The sequence below is a fragment of the Balaenoptera acutorostrata genome, unplaced genomic scaffold (genome assembly GCF_949987535.1).
Source record: "Balaenoptera acutorostrata unplaced genomic scaffold, mBalAcu1.1 scaffold_1247, whole genome shotgun sequence".
NCBI classification, from domain to species: domain Eukaryota; kingdom Metazoa; phylum Chordata; class Mammalia; order Artiodactyla; family Balaenopteridae; genus Balaenoptera; species Balaenoptera acutorostrata.
The window spans coordinates 1-22,770 of record NW_026645864.1 but is presented as its reverse complement, the minus strand read 5'-3'; the positions used below and the strand labels follow the sequence as shown (position 1 = coordinate 22,770).

The following is a 22,770-nucleotide window of genomic DNA, read 5'->3' as shown; positions in this document are numbered from 1 at the left end:
AACATATGGTACATTGCATGTTTTTTATTTCTTAACAGAAAATTTAATTTAAATAGGATTTTTAAGACAGTTGATATTGATCTCTTTAAATATGCCTAACCTTTGTAATGTAGTATTTACTGCAATCATTTCTCAAGCATGTTACTTAATTGGAAAATGGTTAATATTAATATATATATTTATTTTTCAAAAATCTGAGAATTAAGGTATAAAATTAAAACAAATATCAAGAGTACAAATAGAGTACAAATATCAAGTTTATTTATACAGAGTAAATCATGAAGAATAGACATTAAATAACCAAGAGTCCATTATTCAATTGCTCAGATGTGAACAGCATGAGTGGGGGGGTTGGGGAAACACAAACATTTTCGGTTATAAAATGTGTAATGGCTGAATATTCTTAGAGCTTTAAGATATTCTCAGTTTGGGAAAATTAGATTGTTTATGTAAAAAAAGAATCACATTTACATATATATCATTCAAGCCAATGAAAATAAAAATTTTTTTAACATCTTTATTGGAGTATAATTGCTTTACAATGGTGTGTTAGTCTCTGCTTTATAACAAAGTGAATCAGCTATACATATACATATATCCCCATATCTCATCCCTCTTGCATCTCCCTCCCTCCCTCCCTATCCCACCCCTCTAGGTGGTCACAAAGCACTGAGCTGATCTCCCTGTGCTATGTGGCTGCTTCCCACTAGCTATCTATTTTACATTTGGTAGTGTATATATGTCCATGTCACTCTCTCACTTCATCCCAGCTTACCCTTCCCCCTCCCCGTACCCTCAAGTCCATTCTCTACATCTGCGTCTTTATTCCTCTCCTGCCCCTAGGTTCTAAAATTTTCAAAGGAAGATTTAAACTGTTTGTATGTTTACTAATCAATTATGTGTTTAACAGTTATTTACATGTTGTGATGTTATATCTATGAACGTGAGAAGTGTCTCAATTCAAGGGAACAATTTTATAAAAACATATAGAACATAAAAGGCACAAAATTATACACACACACACATAAAATACCATATATATTATCCTTTATGTGTGAGGTATAATAAAATAATGATTTTGCCTTATAAAATCCCATTTTCTATGTCAGTGACTGTCCAAACATTGACTTATAAGACTCTCTAGGTGGTCTTTGTGTACAAAGTTTCTATTTAGTAAGTGAATAACAATTTTTTTTCCCAGAAAAATCTTATTGTTATCCTCAAGGTGAGCTGCTTCTTATACTGAGTGGGAAAAGGCGGAGTATCTTATACCCCAAGTAAGTTGCCCACAGATTTAAAAAGGTTAAGAGCAGTAACAGATTGATTGTGAAACCCAAAATGTGGACACATGCTTTGCTGAGCACCTGAAACTATCACAACATTGTTAATCAGCTATACTCCAATATAAAATAAAAAGTTAAAAAAAATGTGGACACATCTGGGAATTTCTTGATTATTATCAGAAACTTATACAGCATATGACCTTTCACTTAAAGAAGAGCAGGGCCTGACTTAATTAATCATCATTCCAAAGAGGTCCATTTAGACTGGAATCTGTTAATTTGAGAACTGCATGAAGGCGTAAACTGACAGAGAAGGGGAAGAGTCTGGCCCAGCATACAAGGCTAGCACTGGGTTTGTAACTATCAAGTCAAAGATTTGATTTTTATTTACCCCAAAGTCAGGCTTCATCCAGATCACATAATATCAAAGGTGTGGAAGAAGAAAGGAAACATTATAGTAAAAAGAACAAAGAAGAAAAGCAGCATAAACGTATATTTTTTGGTGAGTTTGCTCAAAGAGAAAAACAAAGAATCAGACTAAGTCAATAAAATAAGACTGAAGGAGCAAAAATAAAATCAAGGTTTCTTGGTTTGTTTTCAGAAAACTGACAACTGTTAAGAACAAAGCCAAAGATGAAACCAATTACAAAATCACTGATGAAAACCATTTGAAAAACATTAGTAAAGTAGAAGAAGAATAAGGTCATTATTTCAAGAAAAGGAAGAAAAATCAATGCTGTTTTTTATATTCATATACAATTTGATTCACATCAAAATGTGAGCTGTTCTCATCAAGGAGCCATGATGAATGTGAATTATACACACCTGTTGAAATAGGAACATGATCTGGATCCACGGCTGAGGTTCTTGGCTGATGAGAATAAAACTGGATTTACTGTAGAGGCAATAATGACCCTTTAGGGAGCAAGTGAAGAACAGCTTTGCTACACAACTTCTAACAGAATCTAGAAACAAATACACATAGCATTAAACATTAGATTCTTCCCAGAGTTACACCTTATACTTCAACATACAAACATCTTTAGAAATACATTCTTTAGTTTTCACTCTGTGAGCTAATAACTTCAAACAACTATCGATTTGGGAGTAGATCCATTTCACGGAATGTAGACTTAAGTGTAGCTGCTTTAAGCAAGTTGTATTCTATTCCTCTTTTTCTTTTGATTAACAATGGATGAGAAGTCTCCAAGCAACTTGCATGGGAGGGAAAAACCTCTTACCAATAGAAAGGGAGATAGGTGTCATTTCCATATGATTGGGAACTTTGAAATAACCTGGGAAGCACAAACAAATGGGTGAAGGAAACCGAGGCATTTTCTGGGCAGTGATGGCGTGCCATGACCAGGGGCACTGTTCTCTTGGTTGTACAGAGGCCACAGAAACAACCCCCAGAATAACTCTGGCCAGGGGGTGGCTTCCTGTGAACCGTCCTGGTTCGAAAAGGTTATTGCATCTGGAAGAGCTTCAGTAGGGAAACTTAAAGAGATCATCCTTTAGGAACAAGAAAGTGGGGGAGCATGGTGGTGGTGGCATAGGGCAGAGATGGTGAGGAGCCATGTTTAGGAGCCATTTAATTTTTACAACCCTACAAGATGGGTGTTACTGTTTCTATTTTAAGTATGAGGAAACTTAGCCCATTAAAGGGTCCGCTTAGTGAACCACTGTGACTGCCTTGTTCACCACTATGACCTTGGCACGTGGCACACAATAGATGCTCTAAAGAGAGTGTCTGGAGAGATGAATGATGCTCAAGGATCCAGAAAATATTGCTCAAGTTTGCCCTATCTGTGGCAGAACCAGGATTCGAACTCAGCCAAACTGTTGCCACGTTGGGATGCTTTAGGCTCTACCATACTGGGAATTTTTAAATCTGTAGAGTCATATCGATAGCTCATGGGGTATTTATTGTTTCAGAATTAATCTGACATGTTAAATGAAATATTTTGAAAATAAATAGATTAATTATGCCCTACTATTAAAAATGGAAATGGACTAGAGTTTATTAAAAGCTGATGGGAACCCTAATAAGGTGGTAGAGTCAGTCCCAACCTATGAGTGTGCATGGGGTTCCCTAGAGAATTATGGGGAGGGGGGAAGCTTATCTGTGCACCATCAGGGCTCAGGTGTGAAGGAATAACAGGCTTTTGGGAAAGAGTTTGGAAGAGTTAAGGGAGGGTGGCCAATGATAGATTAGAGAAGACGACATTGGAAACAAAACAATAAAGCCACAGGGCAATTTAGAAACATATTTAGAAATCTTAATAAATAATAGCTTTCTGTGTGATTCTGAACCATTGGTATAAAAGAGGACTAGTTTTCATGATGTTAGTTGTTTGGGGGAAATTTAAGCATTCAAAATCTTGTATGAAATCAGAAATCATTTCTGCATTCTGTGGGTGAGTGGATCATGAGATATAAAGAGTGCTTGAAAGTTCAGTGGAAAAGACCAGGATGCCTGCCACTGACAGGGAAAGACTTCATAGAATAGAATAGACCACAATATCCACTTAAAATTGCTCTACCAGAAATTGTTTGAAAATGGTAATTAAAAATATTTTTTTGGCATTGAAAAATTGAATTTAAATTAATCAATACTAGAGAAGGCAGAAACCAAGAATTCCATAAGAGCGCATACACAAAAAATGGTTCTATTGGAAATCAATCTAGCTGTAATATACGCATTGAGACAGCACCTTGTTTTGCTTTAACAGAAAGTTTCAAAAGGGAAAAAGATCGTTTGTAAGAACCTGTGCAGTAGCTTGACAGTCCAGGTTGGACTTCGGGCCCCTGCCACGAAAAAAACATTTAAATCTTTTTCCTTCCCCTAAATTACTGCTCGTTCATGTTTTCTTTTGAAAATGAACATTGATTCAATTTATTTTACTTGCCCTGAGCCTACCAGCTTTCTATACACAAACCACAGGGGTCCCTGATCATGGAAAATGGGCAAAGCGGTAGAACTAAGAGACACCTTTACCTAGAAGCATATATACTGGTGATAAAAACACATCAGTTCTGTGATATAAGGCTTCTGTTAATGCTTTCAGTAAACTGGATCTGTTTCAATATTTTTCTCCTCATTTTTTTTTTTTTTCTGAGCTTTGCTGGATTAGAAAGTTTTTTCAACATTAACATTTAGTTGTTAATTTTTCTCTGTAATTTTCTCCCTCCTGTTCATTCCATGGTATTGAATGGTGGGCATGCAATAAATGGTGTTGGATGAATGAATGGGTGTCAGACCAAGAGGAGCCATGATTCTGACCTTGCTCTTAAGAAGTTTACAGCCAAATGGGAGAAACACCTATAAACAACAGTTGTAAATTAAGTCCATGGGATAATGGAGGGACACACAGTACCGACCACTCACAGCAATGAGCAGCTATCATCCTTGGGGAACCAGGCGAGGCTTCCTGGTGGAGGAAATATTTGAGGTGACCTTGAAAGCTAACCAAGATTTTGAACTTAGAAAAAATGTGAGAGAGACAAGCATTTTAAGAGTAGGGAACACCCTGAAAAAATCGCATAAGGCATGAATATTCAAGGTAATTCCGGGTAGTAAGGTTAGTGTATCTGGGTTATTAAGATACTTTTATTTATACAATTGATGCCTAAACTGTTATTTATTTTTCTAGATTAAATGTTGAAAAGAGAGAAGGTCATGCTTTGCTAAATATAGAATGCTTCTCATATTCCACCAAATCTGATTGTTATTTCTTTACTTTTGGTAGGTTGTGGCTTATTTTTGTAAAAAAAAAAAATCAAAGGATTTGGTTTGGTCTTTAAAAATACTGAAGTTAACATGAGCAGCAAGAATTGTATAATATAATGTGTTGTAAGTTGAAATACCCAAAACATACACATTACACACATGGATAAATTTAAAGACGTGATACAAAATAAAAGAGCATTTGATCTTCTTTTTAAGTCAAAGTATTTAAGGATCATTTTGGAATTCTTTTCTTCCTCTCACACTTTTCTCCCACAGTTCATATGCTTTTATTCCTACACTGCATTCATTGTACTGTATTAAAATTTTGTTAGCATTTTTTTAAAGAGATTTATTCCAGACTTTTATTTCTTAATTTCTTTTGAGACAGGTCTTCCATTGAAATCACTTTCCAAAAACCCAGATTTATAGAATTGCCATTACATGATGCTATCTTTTTTTTAAAATTTAATTTAATTTAATTTATTTATTTTTGTCTGTGTTGGGTCTTCGTTTCTGTGCGAGGGCTTTCTATAGTTGCGGCAAGCGGGGGCCACTCTTCATTGTGGTGCGCAGGCCTTACACTATCGCGGCCTCTCTTGTTGCGGAGAACAGGCTCCAAACGTGCAGGCTCAGTAATTGTGGCTCACGGGCCCAGTTGCTCTGTGGCATGTGGGATCTTCCCAGACCAGGGCTCGAACCCATGTCCCCTGCATTAGCAGGCAGACTCTCAACCACTGTGCCACCAGGGAAGCCCTTTTTTTTTTTTTTTGGCTTCGGTCCTTTTATTTTTTATAAATTTATTTATTTATTTATTTATTTTTGGCATTGGGTCTTTGTTGCTGCACGTGGGCTTTTTTTTTTTTTTTTTTTCCTATTTGCAGCGAGCAGGGGCTTCTCTTCATTGTGGTACACAGGCTTCTCATTGCAGTGGCTTCTCTTGTTGCGGAGCACGGGCTCTAGGCGCATGGGCTTCAGTAGTTGTGGCACGTGGGCTCAGTAGTTGTGGCTCACGGGCTCTAGAGCACAGGCTCAGTAGTTGTGGCACATGGGCTTAGTTGCTCTGCAGCATGTGGAATCTTCCCGGACCAGGGCTCCTCCATGTCCCCTGCATTTGGCAGGTGAATTCTTAACCACTGCACCACCAGGGAAGTCCTATGTTAGTATTCTTAAACAAACTTTTGCTTTAGAATACTTTTAGATTTACAGAAAAATTACATATATGTAATTATAATATATAAATGTATAATTATTATATATTTACATATTGTATATAATTACAATATATAGAGAGTTCCCTATATACTATAACCCAGTTTCCCCTCTTATTAACATCTTAAGTTGCTATGAGGGACTTTCCTGGTGACACAGTGGTTAAGAATCCACCTGCTAATGCTGGGGACACGGGTTCAATCTCTGGTCCTGGAAGATCCCACATGCCGCGAAGCAACTAAGCCCATGTGCCACAACTACTGGGTCTGCGCCCTAGAGCCCGTGTGTCACAACTACTGAGCCCGCGTGCTGCAACTACTGAAGCCCGCGCGCCTACAGCCCAGGCTCCACAGCAAGAGAAGCCACCACAATGAGAAGCCCGCACACTGCAACGTAGAGTAGCCCCTGCTCGCCACAACTAGAGAAAGCCCACGTGCAGCAATGAAGACCCAATGCAGCCAAAAAAAAAAAGTTAGTATGTACATTTGTTACAAGTAATGAACCAATATTGACACGTTATTATAAACTTAAGTCCATAGTTTATTCAGATTTCCTTAGTTTATACTTAGTGTCTTTCTTCTGTTCCAGGATCCGATTCAGGACACTACACAACATTTACTCATTATGTCTCCTTAGGCTCCTCTTGGCTGTGACAATTTCTCAAACTTTCATTGTTTTTGATGATCTTCACAGTTTTGAAACATTTTGTAAAATGTTTCTCAGTTGGGATTTGTCTGTTTTTCTCATGAATAGACTGAGATTTCGAATTTGGGGGAGGAAAACCACAGAGATAAAGTGCCATTTTCCTCATATCATATGGAGAGTACATTTGATCTACATGACTTATGACTATTGATGTTGACCTTGAACATCTGGCTGAGGTAGTGTTCACCAGATTTCTCCACTGTAAAGTTACTCTTTTTTCCCCCACTTTCCATACTGTACTCTTTGAAAAGAAGTCACAATGTGCAACCCATACTTAAAGAGTGGGGAGTTAGCTTCACCTCCTGAGGGCAGAACAGCTGCATAAGTTATGTGGAATTCTTCTGCACAAATTTGTCTCTTCCTCTTCTAGTTATTACATTCAAATTATTTGGCCAATTATTCTATCAGTATGTACTCACAGATATTTATTTTATAATTCAATATTATTTTGTTTATTTTGTTGCTCTAACTGTTCCAGCTTTGGCCACAGGGAGCTCTTTCAGTTGGTTCCTGTGTCCATTTGATGTGCTGTCATCATTGTGTGTGTGGTTTTTTATTTGTTTGTTTATCACTTCCTTACTTACATCTCACATACAAGATACTCCAGGCTCAACTTGTATGTTTCCTGCTCTGTCTTAGAATCAGCTGTTTCTCCAAGGACTTCTGGTTCCTTTCACTGGAGAACTGTGTTAGAAACTAAGAGCTAAGTACTAGGTATGTTTGCTGCTACTTGGGTGTCATTGTTCCTTGGCCCCCTAAGGTGACAAAGTGGGGAAATTATGTGTGTATATGTACACATATCTGTTTATAAGTATTTCTATATGCAACCATCTGTATCTATATTAAGCTAAAAATGAGTTCATACCCATGGTTTCAATTCTAATTCATTACCACATGGATCATTTTAGCCTCCACTCCTTGCTTACCTGTAAACTCCCACTTCAACAGTGAGGAGCCTGAGTCACACTCTGTTAGCGTTTTTATCTCTGTCCACTATCAAAGGCAGAGTTCTTTTCCTCTCCCTTTCGCTCTCTTTCCCTCCTCTCCTTCCCTTCCACCCTCCTCTCTTTCTCTCTTAAAAATCTTAGTGTATTTTGTACCCACCATAGTACCTCGCATAGAGAAGCCTACCTCAAAACATAACAATGATACTTTATTATACTCTTTCTGATTCCTTCTGGAGCAACAATGATAAAACCAGTAGGATATTCCCATGAAAATAATGAGAAATTGTAATAGTAATAATACAATACTAACTTTCATGTTGAAATTTTATCTTACATTTAACTAAACATTCCACATTGTCACATCTGGCATGAAAGATATAGCTATTTGTTTATTTATTTATTTTTATTTTTTAGTTGCATCTGGTCTTAGTTGCAGCACGTAGGATCTTTTGTTGTGGCACGAGGTCTTCTCTCTAGTTGTAGTGCACAGGCTTCTCTCTAGTTGTGGCATGTGGGTTTTCTCTCTACAGAGCACATGGGCTCTGTAGCTTGTGGCACGTGGGCTCTCTAATTGAGGCGTGCAGGCTCAGTAGTTGCAGCACGCAGGCTTAGTTGTCCTGCAGCATGTGAGATCTTAGTTTCTCGACCAGGGATCGAACCCACGTCCCCTGCATTGGAAGGCGGATTCTTTACCACTGGACCACCAGGGAAGTCCTGAGATATAGCTATTTGTTAATGTGAACATTCTTCCTTAGCTTAGCCACTTGTATTTTAGCTATACTTCAGATGCTAGTAATCTTGTTATGATCTTGGTAAAGAAACACTCCTTTATTCATTTTATGGTTGTAAAATATTAATGTAAAAAAAGTTAGAAATCTAGAAAGTCTACCAATTAACATTCTAGAAAACATTTTAAAATTAGAAATAGTACTAAATGATATCATAATGTTTCAGAAGTGGGATATAGTCTACAGCCATACTACCCTGAAAGCACCCTATCTCGTCAGAAAGGAGTTATAATTTATAATAATATTTTCAAAGTCTAGTGGAAATTCAAAAAGCAATACTCATAGCAGACAAAATAGACTTTAAAATAAAGACTATTATAAGAGACAAGGAAGGACACTACATAATGATCAAGGGATCAATCCAAGAAGAAGATATAACAATTGTAAATATCTATGCACCCAACATAGGAGCACCTCAGTACATAAGGCAAATGCTAACAGCCATAAAAGGGGAAATCGACAGTAACACAAAATAGTGTGGGACTTTAATACTCCACTTACACCAATGGACAGATCATCCAAACAGAAAATTAATAAGGAAACACAAGCTTTAAACACATTAGACCAAATGGACTTAATTGATATTTATAGGACATTCCATTCAAAAACAACAGAATACACTTTCTTCTCAAGTGCAAACAGACTCTCCAAGACAGATCACATCTTGGGTCACAAATCAAGCCTCAGTAAATTTAAGAAAATTGAAATCGTACTGGGCATCTTTTCTGACCACAACGCTATGAGACTAGATATCAATTACAGGAAAAAAACCTGTAAAAAACACAAACACATGGAGGCTAAACAGTATGCTACTAAACCACCAAGAGATCACTGAAGAAATCAAAGAGGATATCAAAAAATACCTAGAAACAAATGACAATGAAAACACGACAACCCAAAACCTATGGGATGCAGCAAAAGTAGTCCTAAGAAGGAAGTTTACAGCAATACAACTGTACCTCAAGAAACAAGAAAAATCTCAAATAAACAACCTAAGCTTACACCTAAAGCAATTAGAGAAAGAAGAACAAAAAACCCTTAAAGTTAGCAGAAGGAAAGAAATCATAAAGATCAGAGCAGAAATAAATGAAAAAGAAATGAAGGAGGGCTTCCCTGGTGGCGCAGTGCCAATGCAGGGGACACGGGTTTGAGCCTTGGTCCAGGAAGATCCCACATGCCGTGGATCATTTAAGCCTGTGAGCCACAACTACCAAGCCCATGCACCGCAACTACTGAAGCCCACGCACCTAGAGCCTGTGCTCCACAACAAGAGAAGTCACCGCAATGAGAAGCCAGCACACCACCATGAAGAGTAGCCCCCACTCGCCGCAATTGGAGGAAGCCCGCGTGCAGCAACGAAGACCCAATGCAGCCAAAAGTAAATACATAAATAAATTTAAAAAAAAAAAGAAATGAAGGAAACAAAAGCAACAATCAATAAAACTAAAAGCTGGTTCTTTGAGAAGATAAACAAAATTGACAAACCATTAGCCAGACTCATCAGGAAAAAAAGGGAGAAGACTCAGATCAACAGAATTAGAAACAAAAAAGGAGAAGTAACAACTGACACCGCAGAAATACAAAGGATCATGAGAGACTACTACAAGCAACTATATGCCAATAAAATGGACAACCTGGAAGAAATGGACAAGTTCTTAGAAACGTACAACCTTCCAAGACTGAACCAGGAAGAAATAGAATATGAACAGACCAATCACAAGCACTGAAATTGAAACCATGATTAAAAATCTTCCAACAAACAAAAGCCCAGGGCCCAAAGGCTTCACAGGCGAATTCTATCAAACATTTAGAGAAGAGCTAACACCTATCCTTCTCAAACTCTTCCAAAATATAGCAGAGGGAGGAACACTCCCGAACTCATTTTATGAGGCCATCACCCTGATACCAAAACCAGACAAAGATGTCACAAAAAAAGAAAATTACAGGCCAATATCACTGATGAACACAGATGCAAAAATACTCAACAAAACACTAGCAAACAGAATCCAACAGCACATTAAAAGGGTCATGCACCATGAACAAGTGGGGTTTATCTCAGGAATGCAAGCATTCTTCAACATATGCAAATCAGTCAATGTGATACACCATATTAACAAACTGAAGAAGAAAAACCATATGATCATCTCAGTAGATGCAGAAAAAGCTTTCGACAAAATTCAACACCCATTTATGATGAAAACCTCCAGAAAGTAGGCATAGAGGGAACTTACCTCAACATAATAAAGGCCACATATGACAAACCCACGGCCAACATCGTTCTCAATGGTGAAAAACTGAAACCATTTCCACTAAGATCAGGAACAAGACAAGGGCGGCCATTCTCACCACTATTACTAAACATAGTTTTGGAAGTTTTAGCCATGGCAATCAGAGAAGAAAAAGAAAGGAATCCAGTTTGGAAAAGAAGAAGTAAAACTGTCACTCTTTGCAGATGACATGATACTATACATAGAAAATCCTAAAGATGCCACTAGAAACCACTTGAGCTAATCAATGAATTTGGTAAAGTAGCAGGATACAAAATTGATGCACAGAAATCTCTTGCATTCCTATACACTATCAACGAAAAATCAGAAAGAGAAATTAAGGAAACACTCCCATTTGCCATTGCAACAAAAAGAATAAAATACCTAGGAATAAACCTACCTAAGGAGGCAAAAGACCTGAATGCAGAAATCTATAAGACACTGATGAAAGAAATCAAAGATGATACAAACAGATGGAGAGATATATTATGTTGTTGGACTGGAAGAATCAACATTGCGAAAATGACTATACTACCCAAAGCAATCTACAGAATCAATGCAATCTCTATGAAACTACCAATGCCATTTTTCACAGAACTAGAGCAAAAAATTTTATCATTTGTATGGAAACACAAAAGACCCCAAATAGCCAAAGCAATCTTGAGAAAGAAAAATGGAGCTGGAGGAATTAGGCTCCCTGACTTCAGACTATACTACAAAGCTACAGTAATCAAGACACTATGGTACTGGCACAAAAACAGAAATATAGATCAATGGAACAGGATAGAAAGCCCGAGATAAACCCACGCACATATGGTCACCTTATCTTTGACAAAGGAGGCAAGAATATACAATGGAGAAAAGACAGCCTCTTCAATAAGTGGTGCTGGGAAAACTGGAGAGCTACATGTAAAAGAATGAAAGTAGAACACTTCTTAATACCATACACAAAAATAAACTCAAAATGGATTAAAGACCTAAATGTAAGGCCAGACACTGTAAAACTCTTAGAGGAAAATATAAGCAGAACACTCTATGACATAAATCACAGCAAGATCCTTTTTGACCCACCTCCTAGAGCAATGGAAATAAACACAAAAATAAACAAATGGTACCTAATGAAACTTAAAAGCTTTTGCACAGCAAAGGAAACCATAAACAAGATGAAAAGACAGCCCTCAGAATGGGAGAAAATATTTGTAAACAAAGCAGCTGACAAAAGAGTAATCTCCAAGATATACAAGCAACTCATGCAGCTCAATATCAAAAAAACAAACAACCCAATCCAAAAATGGGCAGAAGACCTAAATAGACATTTTTCCATAGAAGACATACAGATTGCCAACAAACACGTGAAAATATACTCAACATCACTAATCATTAGAGAAGTGCAAATCAAAACCACAATGAGGTATCACCTCACATCAGTCAGAATGGCCATCATCAAAAAATCTAGAAACAATAAATGCTGGAGAGGGTGTGGAGAAAAGGGAATCCTCCTGCACTGTTGGTGGGAATGTAAACTGATACAGCCACTATGGAGAACAGTACAGAGGTTCCTTAAAAAACTAAAAATAGAACTACCATATGACCCAGAAATCCCACTACTGGGCATATACCCTGAGAAAACCATAATTCAAAAAGAGTCATGTACCCACAATGTTCACTACAGCACTATTTACAATAGCCAGGACATGGAAGCAACCTAAGTGTCCATCAACAGATGAATGGATAAAGATGATGTGGCACATATATACAATGGAATATTACTCAGCCATAAAAAGGAATGAAATTGAGTTATTTGTAATGAGGTGGATGGATCTAGAGTCTGTCGTACAGAGTGAAGTAAGTCAGAAAGAGAAAAACAAATACTGTATGCTAATACATATGTACGGAATCTAAAAAAATAGTTCTGGGACTTCCCTGGTGGTGAAGTGGTGAAGAATACACCTGCCAATGCAGGGGACACGGGTTCAATCCTTGGTCCGGGAAGATCCCACATGCCGTGGAGCAACTAAGCCCTGGGCCACAAATACTGAGCCTGTGCTTTAGAGCCCATGAGCCACAACTACTGAGCCCATGCACCACAACTACTGAAGCTCACACACCTAGAGCCTGTGCTCTGCAACAAGAGAAGCCACCACAATGAGAAGCCCATGCACCGCAACGAAGAGTAGCCCCCACTCGCTGCATCTAAAGAAAGCCCGCACGCAGCAGTGAAGACCCAACACAGCCAAAAATAAATAAAAACAAAAAAACCCCCAGTACTGATGAACCTAGTGGCAGGGCAGGAATAAAGACGTGGTGGTAGAGAATGGACTTGAGGACACAGCGGGGGATGGGGAAGTTGGGACAAAGTGAGAGAGTAGCATTGACATTGACATATATACACTACCCATGTAAAATGGATGGCTAGTGGGAAGCAGCCACATAGCACAGGGAGATCAGCTCGATGCTTTGTGACCACCTAGAGGGGTGGGATAGGGAGTGTGGGAGGGAGGCTCAAGAGGGCGGGGATATGGGGATATGTATACATATAGCTGATTCACTTTGGTATACAGCAGAAACTAACACAACATTGTAAAGCAATTATACTCCAGTAAAGATGAAAAAAAAAAAAAAAAGTCTAGTGGAAATTCAAAATCAAGCAAAACCATAATCAAAAATAAAAATCAGATTTTAGTTTGTGTGTGTGTGTGTGTACACTACTTAAAATATTAGAGGAAGTTGATGTGTGGAATAACTAATATAAGTATTTACTTCTTTACCAATGACTCCATTAGATGTTTTATATAATTATCACTTAATCCTCATAATTATCTATTATCTCTTTTCACTTAAGAGGTTAAAGTGTCAGAGAGTTAAATGACTTAATCAAGTAAGATGCAGAGCCAGGATTAAGACCCAAGTTCATTAAAATGTAAGATCCATGTTTTGTTCACAAAGTGATAAGACCTCATGCAAAGTCATATTGTCTAATGACCTTGAACTTCCCCAGTTGAGCTATCTGTAGCTTCTGCAGGGACAGGATGGACAATCCAAAATAAATTGCCAGTATCTTTAACAAGACAACGTAAGTTGTTCAGGCTTAGAAAAATAACCCAAGGCATTAATTTCTATGCAATTACTATATAGTCAACATAATTCTCTAACCTGGGGGTAAGACAAATCTTCTCATAAAATATAAAGAGCTGTGGCAAATCAATAAAGAGAAGCTCTTTAGAGGCCTACGTAAATTGGGAATAACTGATCTCTTTTATCCTCAAATGTGGTAGGAGGAAGTAGGAGAGGATGCTAAACTCAGAGGGAATAATTAAATAACTAGGCTTATAGTTCTTAGAGGTGGCGAGAGCTGTAGAATCAGGTGAAGGGGGACTGTGGTGGTAGTTGTGATGCCCTGTGATTCTCTGCTAACAGTTGATAAGTGTGACTATTTTTCTAAATATATTGGATCTCAGAAACACACCATTCTTTTTGGGAAATGAGACACAACTCATCTTCCAGGGTGGTACTTATATCTAATCCATGCCATTTTATAGTTTGAATTTAGTGATAAGTGCCTTTTAAGAATAAAAATAGAGTATGACTTCGAGTTTTTTTATAGCTAGTAGAAATATCAAAGAGCTGGCTTTATTTTTTGGAAAAAGGAATAAGTTAGCTCTTTTGAATTCTTTACCAAACTTACACTTTGAAAGTTCTCTCCCAGCTAAATAAGGGTCAAATGAGTGTTTCTGGCTGGTTTCCCAGGTTTTTCAACTGAATCATTCTTCTCCATATCCAAACTGTATTTCTAGAATGATTTATAAAAACTCAAATACAGGAATATCTTTGCAGAAATTGCTAGCTTGAAAGTATTAGCCCATTGAACATAACATAAATAAGCAACAAATTCAGAGAAGCCATTTGAAGAGCTTGGCAGGAAGGGAGCTAATTTTCTTTGACTACTTACTTCGTACCTAGGTGTAAGTGTAACAGATTACATTGAACCCTTATGAAGTAGGTTTAGTTATCCCCACTTTATAGAGAAGGAAATCTCAAGGTCAAACTTCTAGGAGCTGGAATTTGAACCCAGGTTCCAAAGCCTGTTCTCTTTCCGGTATATTATCGAACGGCTTAGATAAAATAGAGGTAACAGAAGTACCTCAAAAAGGAAGTATGGTTCAATGGAAAAATCACTGGCCCAGGAGTCAGACAACCAGGGTCTTAGTGAGTAGATTCTTGCTATCTCTTCTCTCTGTCTTCTCACTTCTTATCTGTAAAAATGACGGCAGGCCAAAGCTGATCTAAACTGTAATTTAAAAAATTTTACATTTCTAATTGCTTATTATCTTTCCTTTTCTCCTAGATTGTAAGCTCCATGAGGGTAAAGATTTTTTATTGTGGTAAAATAAATATAACATGAAATTTACCATTTTAACCATTTTTCGGTGTGCAGTTTAGTGGCATTTAAGTACATTCATATTGTTGTATAGTCATCACCACCATCCATCTCCAGAACATTTTCATCTTCCCCAACTGAAAATCTATACCCATTAAACTATACTTGTCCGTTTCCCTCTCCCCTCAAACTCAGGGAACCACTATTCTGTTTTCTGTCTCTATGAATTTGACTACTCTAAGTGCTTCACGTAAGTGGAATCATATATAAAGGATCATATTTATCCTTTTGTGTCTGGCTTATTTCATTTAGCATAACGTCTTCAAGTTTCATATAATTTGTAGAATGTATCAGAATTTCAGTCCTCTTTAAGGCTGAATAATTTTCCATCGTATGCATATAACACATTTTGTTTATCCAGTCATCATTCACCCGTCAATGGACATTTGGGTTGTTTCCACCTTTTGGATATTGTGAATAATGTTATAAACATGGGTGTACAAATATCTCTTTTAGACCCTGATTTCAATTCTTTTGGATATATACCCAGAAGTGAGATTGTTGGGTCATTCGGTAACTCTATGTTTAATATTTTAGGAACTGCCATACTAGAATGTACTTTTTAGCTCAGAAATTCTATGATTCAATGAGGGCCTCTAGGGGCCCATGAAGAAATGTGTCTTTGGTGATTGTCCAAAGCAGGGTTGGACATTTGCCCAGGGCTGCCAGGACTTACTCTCAGCACTCAATACAGGACAAATGGCAACAGGGTCTGTTGGAGTAAATTTCCCTCTCCTGTCCGACACTAGCCAGACAGGAACCACTGAAGCCATTTCTCCCATCTCCCAATTAACTCTCCTTTGATATATTTCAAAGACATGGAATTCAAAATACTGACCCTGAATGAATGAATAATACTGTCATTTAACTGTATAAATATCCTAAAATGGACAGAAAAAGAAAAGGAGGAAATGAAACCGGTAATTTGTCTGATGAGAACATTTCCAAAGTATTTTAAAAATCATGTTTTTGAAGTAAAACATAAATTACAATTTTGGGAATAAAATGTAGAACAAACTCATCACGTAAAAATACTCTCGCTTTTGCCTGAAAAAAAACCCAAAATGGAAAAAGACATCACAAGCCAGTGTGGACCACTTATCAAACTTTAATTCCATATGATTTGCAAAATATTTTTTTATCTTAGACTGAAACTATACTCCCCTGTCACTACCCAATTCAAGTTTAGAAGTTTTGAACAGAATAACAATTATTCCACAACTTTGATGCAGGAAACAGAAGGAAAGAAATTCCAAATTAAAAAAAATTAGATTCTCAAAAGTGAAGATGAATTTCTGAAATGACTGTTTGAAATAATATTGAAAATTTCTCAATGTCTGAAGACACTGCTTTAATCATCTTGGTATTTCCAGGGCTTGGTTCTATAGGTTCTCAGAAATGTGAGTTGTTGAACTAATATGTGCTAAGGAAAGACTACCAAATTTCTCATTTGATGAAGAATCTAGGGCAGGAAGGTAACAGGAAAGAGGACTTCGTCTCATTTTCACTAAGTTCTGTTTATGATATTATTTATCTGAGAAATACATGATCCCTTCTCAGAAGCTGACTGGCCACTGGCCATATCACATGCACGTGGGTGCAACATCCCCACCCAGAGCAAAAGTACTATGCATGTTTTCCCGCACATGGCAAAAATTCTAGCCAGCTGTCAAACAAGCATGACAGATGCTTTTGTTCTGAATCATCAGAATGAAATAAAATTCTTTTGCAAGGGATTGCCTTAATAATGCAAATTAAATTCAGAGATGTGAAGGGAAATTTAGTAATTTTATATTCAGAAATATACAAACCATAGGTGCAGGAAGTTCTACTTTGAAAAAAAGAAGTCCAAATTATGCATTGGTATATAAACCCATATATTTATATAAATGCATGGGAGAAAGGTCTGTAAAACTATACATCAACAATTGACAGTGATTATTTCTGGGTCGAGAAGTGGGATTAGGGTGGGGAGCAAACACTTTTTTACTCCATATACTTCTGTATTATTTTAATTCTTTCCCTATGGGTTTATATTCATGTATTATCTGTATAACTTAAAAAGAAAAAAATCACATACAATGAAAAAGTTGATGTTAGTTAAAGGAGGTAATTTAAATGATGTCTCACAAAATTACCATGCAATGAGGCTAATAGTTATAGTTTTAAATGTTATTTTTCTCTTTTGCCTTCCTGAGTTCAAAAACTTTGCTCTAGGGTGGGCGTGGAGTGGCAATGGGGTAGACATTAGACTGTTATAAGAATACAAAGAGGAAGACTAAGGTAAGAAAGAATTCATTTTTTAACTGCCAAAATTGTATTATATAGCACAACACCTTGCAAGCAAAGCTTTTGTCTTGAGAAAGGATTTTCTAAATTTCTTTACCTCCCTTTAGTCTATCAACCCCTGAGCATGGAGAACTTCCATTAGAGACCTGTGGTGTGGACGGGATGGCAGCTATATCAGCTCTACAGTTGGTAGGGAGAATATAACATGGAAGAAGTAAAAGAGAAGACTTTTCAGTTCTGGCAGGGCAGACTGTGGAGAGAAGGAGAGAGATAAGTGTGACGTCATCAGAAGTGGGCCCTGACTTCCTTATATTTGGACTTCAGCCTGGGGAAGGGGGAGTATATTAGATTAAGTATGGTAACATGGAGGGCAGTGGTGACCCTTAGGAAGGAGATCCACTCCTAGGTGGCTCTCTGCACCAGTACAGGGCAGCCAATTTAGTTAAAAGCACAGCTCGATCAGCTCGGTGCTTTGTGACCACCAAGAGGGGTGGATAGGGAGGGTGCGAGGGAGACGCAAAAGGGAGGAGATATGGGGATATATGTATATGTATAGCTGATTCACTTTGTTATAAAGCAGAAACTAACACACCACTGTAAAAAAAAAAAATTTCCTTGTTCAAATTACTGTGTGGTTTCTATATTTTGATCGACCCCTGACAGATGCATTAGACATTTTTATTGTTTCCAATTTGGGGCTATTATGAATAAAGCTGCCATGAGCATTTTTGTCTTTGGGTGGACATAGGCTTTCATTTTTCCTGATAAACAGCTAGAAGTGGAATTGCTGGGTCTTGGGGTAAGTGTATGAGAAATTTTTAGGAAATTGCCAAACTGTTTTCCAAAGTGATTATACTATTTTATATTTCCATCAAATTGGCAATTGTATATCTTCTTTTGTGACACATCTGTTTAAGTCTTTTGCCCATTTTTACTTTGTCTTATTAAGTTGTCATCTTATGAGTCATAATGGTATCTTTCAGAGAGAAGAAATTTTAACTTTGATGAAATCCAATTTATCTTTTTATTTTTATTTTAGGGCTAGTGCTTTTTATGTTCTAAGAAATCACTGCCTACCATAATGTTGTGAAGATTTTTTTCCTATATTTTCTTGTAGAAGTTTTTAAATTTTAACTTTTATATTTAGGCCTGTGATCCATTTTGAGTTAATTTTTGTGTATAATGTGCAGTAAGGGTCGCGGTTCATATTTTTCCACTGAAATATCCAGTTGTTGCAGCACCACTTGTTGAAAAGATTATTGAATGATTTTGGCACCTTTGTCAAAAATTAATTATTTCTGCAGTGTTCTGTTCCACTGATCTATCCTTATGCCAATACCATTGTTACTTTATAGTCAGTCTTGCAATCAGGTAATATAAGTCTTTCAACTTGGTTCTTCCTTTTCAACATTGCTTTAGCTATTCAATGTTCTTTGCATTTCCAAATAAATTTTAGTATCAGCATGCCAAAAAAAAAAAAAAAAAAGCACAGCTCGGAGGCAAGCAGAGGAGGTATAAGGCTCAGCTCCCATGGGCCACCCTTGTCCCTGTGATGGAGTGGGCAGGAGGAGGGAGAAGAAGCTGAGGTTCTTGCTGGACAGCTTTTCAGAGAAATCACTGTAGTGCGGAGGAGCTCTGTCCAGTGTGCAGCAGAGAGAACCGACCCAGCTAGGCTTCAGAGGGGGCCACAGCACCAGTGGGTGCTGAGTTGCAGTCAGATTGCCAGGTAAGAGCTATGCACACAGTGCCTGGAAGATAAGTAACATCACCCTTAACTTTAGCTGAGAGGGTGATAAGCAAGCAAAGGACATTATCCCTTAGGCAAGAAGACACTCGCTCTCACCCCGCTACCCCCATGCATGATGCTTTTCCACAACCACAAGGAAACAGGACCCACTTCCTCATGCCCCCAAATGCCACCTTAGAGAGATAAGCATGGGAGGGGGTAAGAGGAAGAACCTTTTTATTCAAATGAGAGGTTGTTTCCTAAACGTACTACTCAAATGATCAGATGGGATTAAATTTAAATAAGGACTCAGTTAATTTCCCCCTTACTAACCAGTGGTTAGTTGTTCACGAGGAGTTCTAGACAAAATGATGGTGCATTTTCTCTGTAAAGCTGAGTTGTAATGTGAAATTTTGTAATCTTACAATAAGTGAAAAATAATGATAATGATAGAGAATAAAACTATCCCGAACAAGAAGACCTGGGGAGAGAAAGAAATCTTGTCCTAATAAAAAGAGAGTCTTATTAAGATTCACAGAGCAAAAGGTAGAGGGTGGGGAGTTGACTGAGGCAGGGTATCAGGACATTTTGCATGTGAAGGCTGAAATCTAATCACACACAGTGGACTGCAGTGTCTCTTGGTGCATATATGCTTATAAATTTCTTACGTGAAAACTGTTCAGATATTGTACCAGCTTGCTGTTTTGTGTTGCCATTAAAGAACAGAGTGAGACTTACCCATTAACCTTCAGGTGACAGAGACTCTGGGATGCTCTCACAACCAGTGTCTCTGCCCTGAGACAGGGACTGAAAAGCCCATCCCTTCAGAAGCCATTCTAGGGCCAGTTGTTCCAACCCCTCATCCAAAATCCAGTTCTGTTCCATGGTGGTGGTGCAGAGCCCAGACTCCGGAGCCAGACTCTCCTCCTTACTAGCTTTGTGCCGTTAGGCAAGTTACATAACCTCTCTGTGACCTAATTCGGAATAATAATAAGAGCATCTATTTCTAAGGGATGTTTAGTGTGATCAACCATCCCTATTTGCCTGGGACTGAGGTGGCTTCTGGGACTTGTAATTTTTGGTGCTAAAACTGGGAAAGACCTGGACAAGCCAAAAGGAATTGGTCACCCTGGTTAACGTGAGCATAAAATGGGTTAATTTAAGTGAGATTTTCAGACAGAAGTGTGCTCAGCACAGAGCAAGTGCTTAATAATGTTTCTTTGATCATTATCATGATCATTATTACAACTACGACTATTGTATATGGGGAAAGAAATCAGCCCTCAGCCAGGAGGGCTGCTATAATGCTGTTTGTTTAAAAAAATTATTTATTTATTTTTATTTTTTATTTTTTGGCCACTCCTGGTGGCATGCGGGATCTCAGTTCCGCGACCAGGGATCAAACCCGTGCCCCCTGCAGTGGAAGCAGAGTCTTAACCACTGGACCACCAGGGAAGCCCCAACCATAATGCTGTTTTGATTAGAGAAAAGGAGATCCTAATGACCCTTGGAATCTCTAGGTCTCTTAGTGTCCTGAAATTTTCACCTAATTGCTTATTTCAAAAAGAACTTAATACAAAGCTAATATGTGTAGGCTGAAATAAAATTCTATACAACTGAAATAAATTTCTCTGGGGACATGACAGAAGATCTAGCAAGAAAGAAGATCCCGTAACAGTGCTTGAAGCCATTCACTTGGTCTCTCCGAAATCCTTCAAAGTTCTAGCACTTCAAGTGGTAAGCAAGTGAGGCTTTTGATGTTGATGCTATTTTCAGGCTCAGTAGCATAGTCATGTAGCAAGAACACCACCAGGAAGCTCTAACGAAAGGCCTAACATTTTGCTGTATTCAAAGCATCCTAAGTAAGAAGATGACTTTCTTGCAGCAAAAAAAGGGAAAAATAGCTAACATTGATTGATTGGTTATTATATGTTGGGCACTGTTCTAAAAGCTTTTTATGTGTTTTGCCCCTTTATGTTCACAACAATCCTGTGATGTAGATACGTCCAGTTTAGAAGAAGAATTTGAGACTCAAAGATGCTGTGATTTACTTGTTTGATTCAAGCAGCAACTAATAATAGTTGAAGTCAAAGAGGATTTAATTTATACCTAAGTATTTTCAATTATATAAATCCTATTATAAATTGTGTATCAATTTCATTTGCACTGTATTTAGACTTGTTGATAGTTTGTTTTCAGTTTTGGTTGTGGTTTTGATCTGTGTAGTACAATTGGATGAGTTATGTGGCACAGTCTCATTCATGCTCAAACCTCTCTTGAGGTAAGCCCACGTGACTGACCCATGAAATCCCAACTCAAGATACCAATGTTCCCCAATGGGAACCACCCAAACTGAAAGCATAGCAATCAAGGAAATAAGTCAAGGAAATAAATTGCCTCTGTCAAGTTAGCCTGGGAAACCAGCAAGTCTATGGCAGAAGTGAATGTCATAATCATAAAATTATTTTTCTATAAATCAATGTTACACATGACAGAGGTCACTATATCTTTGAAAGCCTTAGTTTCATCCATTGCTTCTTTCAAGTTGTGTTTAAGTGTAATTTGTTTCATTCCTATGTGACCTAAAATCCAGTGAGGATGACATTAATCATCACAGTTAACATTAAACAGAGTCAACGTTTTTACTGTTTCTGGTTAATTAATTATTTCTACCTTCTTTTTCTTATTGCTGTCCAGAGAAGTTACATCATAAAAGAGAGTAGCAATGTCATTCAGCTTCCAGAAACTCAACTTTCTGGTTGTAAATTTGAAACAGCTGGTTATATATTTTGTCCTATAGAGGAAGACAAAAAGATCTATTGAAGAACCAAAGTGAGGGTTAATAGTCGAATTATCCCTGCCTCAGTTGGCTATTTCCCAATAGTACAGCGGGTAACATAAACTTTGGGGTGAGAAGATAATCAACATTCATTCAACAGAGGCTGCAGGAGTGGCCTCTTGCCCTGCTCCCAGAACTCTGGCATCTCAAAAATTTGCCTTATGCGGGAAATCTGATGCCAGATTCCAGTTAAAAAAATCCTGAAGTCCCAGAGCTAGAAGGGTTTTGAATAGTAGTTTCTCTAAGACAGAAGTGCAATGGAACCAGTTCAGGAAGCTATTCTTTTCCTTAATATCTTGAGATTCAAATCTCTTAGAAGCATGGCAAAGTGCACAGTTCAATTTCCTCCCATGTATTTAGATGATAATGGCTTCATTTTGAAATTAAAGTATTTCTACACTGACAAGCTTCTACACCGCATGAGTTCAGAGGGTGTCATTCACAAAGGCCACAGTGTAAATGGTGCCCTTCTAGAGATGGGCAATGCAGAGGCCTCGCAATGCAGCACAAGCGAGCCTCACTCCTCAGACAGTGTGATTTGGGATTGTA

The 22,770-nt window shown here is 37.8% G+C and overlaps 1 protein-coding gene across 1 annotated transcript in view; it reads right to left on the bottom strand.

Annotated features, from left to right (window-relative positions):
* LOC130706712 (ventricular zone-expressed PH domain-containing protein homolog 1-like) overlaps positions 1-16,140 on the bottom strand; it is a gene marked incomplete at its 3' end in the record, with an annotated part of 46,134 nt that extends 29,994 nt beyond the window's left edge. The window contains exons 1-2 of the mRNA XM_057539414.1: positions 16,044-16,140; positions 2,109-2,248 (exon numbers count right to left, since the gene is read on the bottom strand). Coding sequence (XP_057395397.1) covers positions 2,109-2,248; positions 16,044-16,140 — 237 coding nt within the window. The remainder of the gene's footprint in view (positions 1-2,108; positions 2,249-16,043) is intronic.
* Between the last annotated feature and the right edge of the window lie 6,630 nt (positions 16,141-22,770).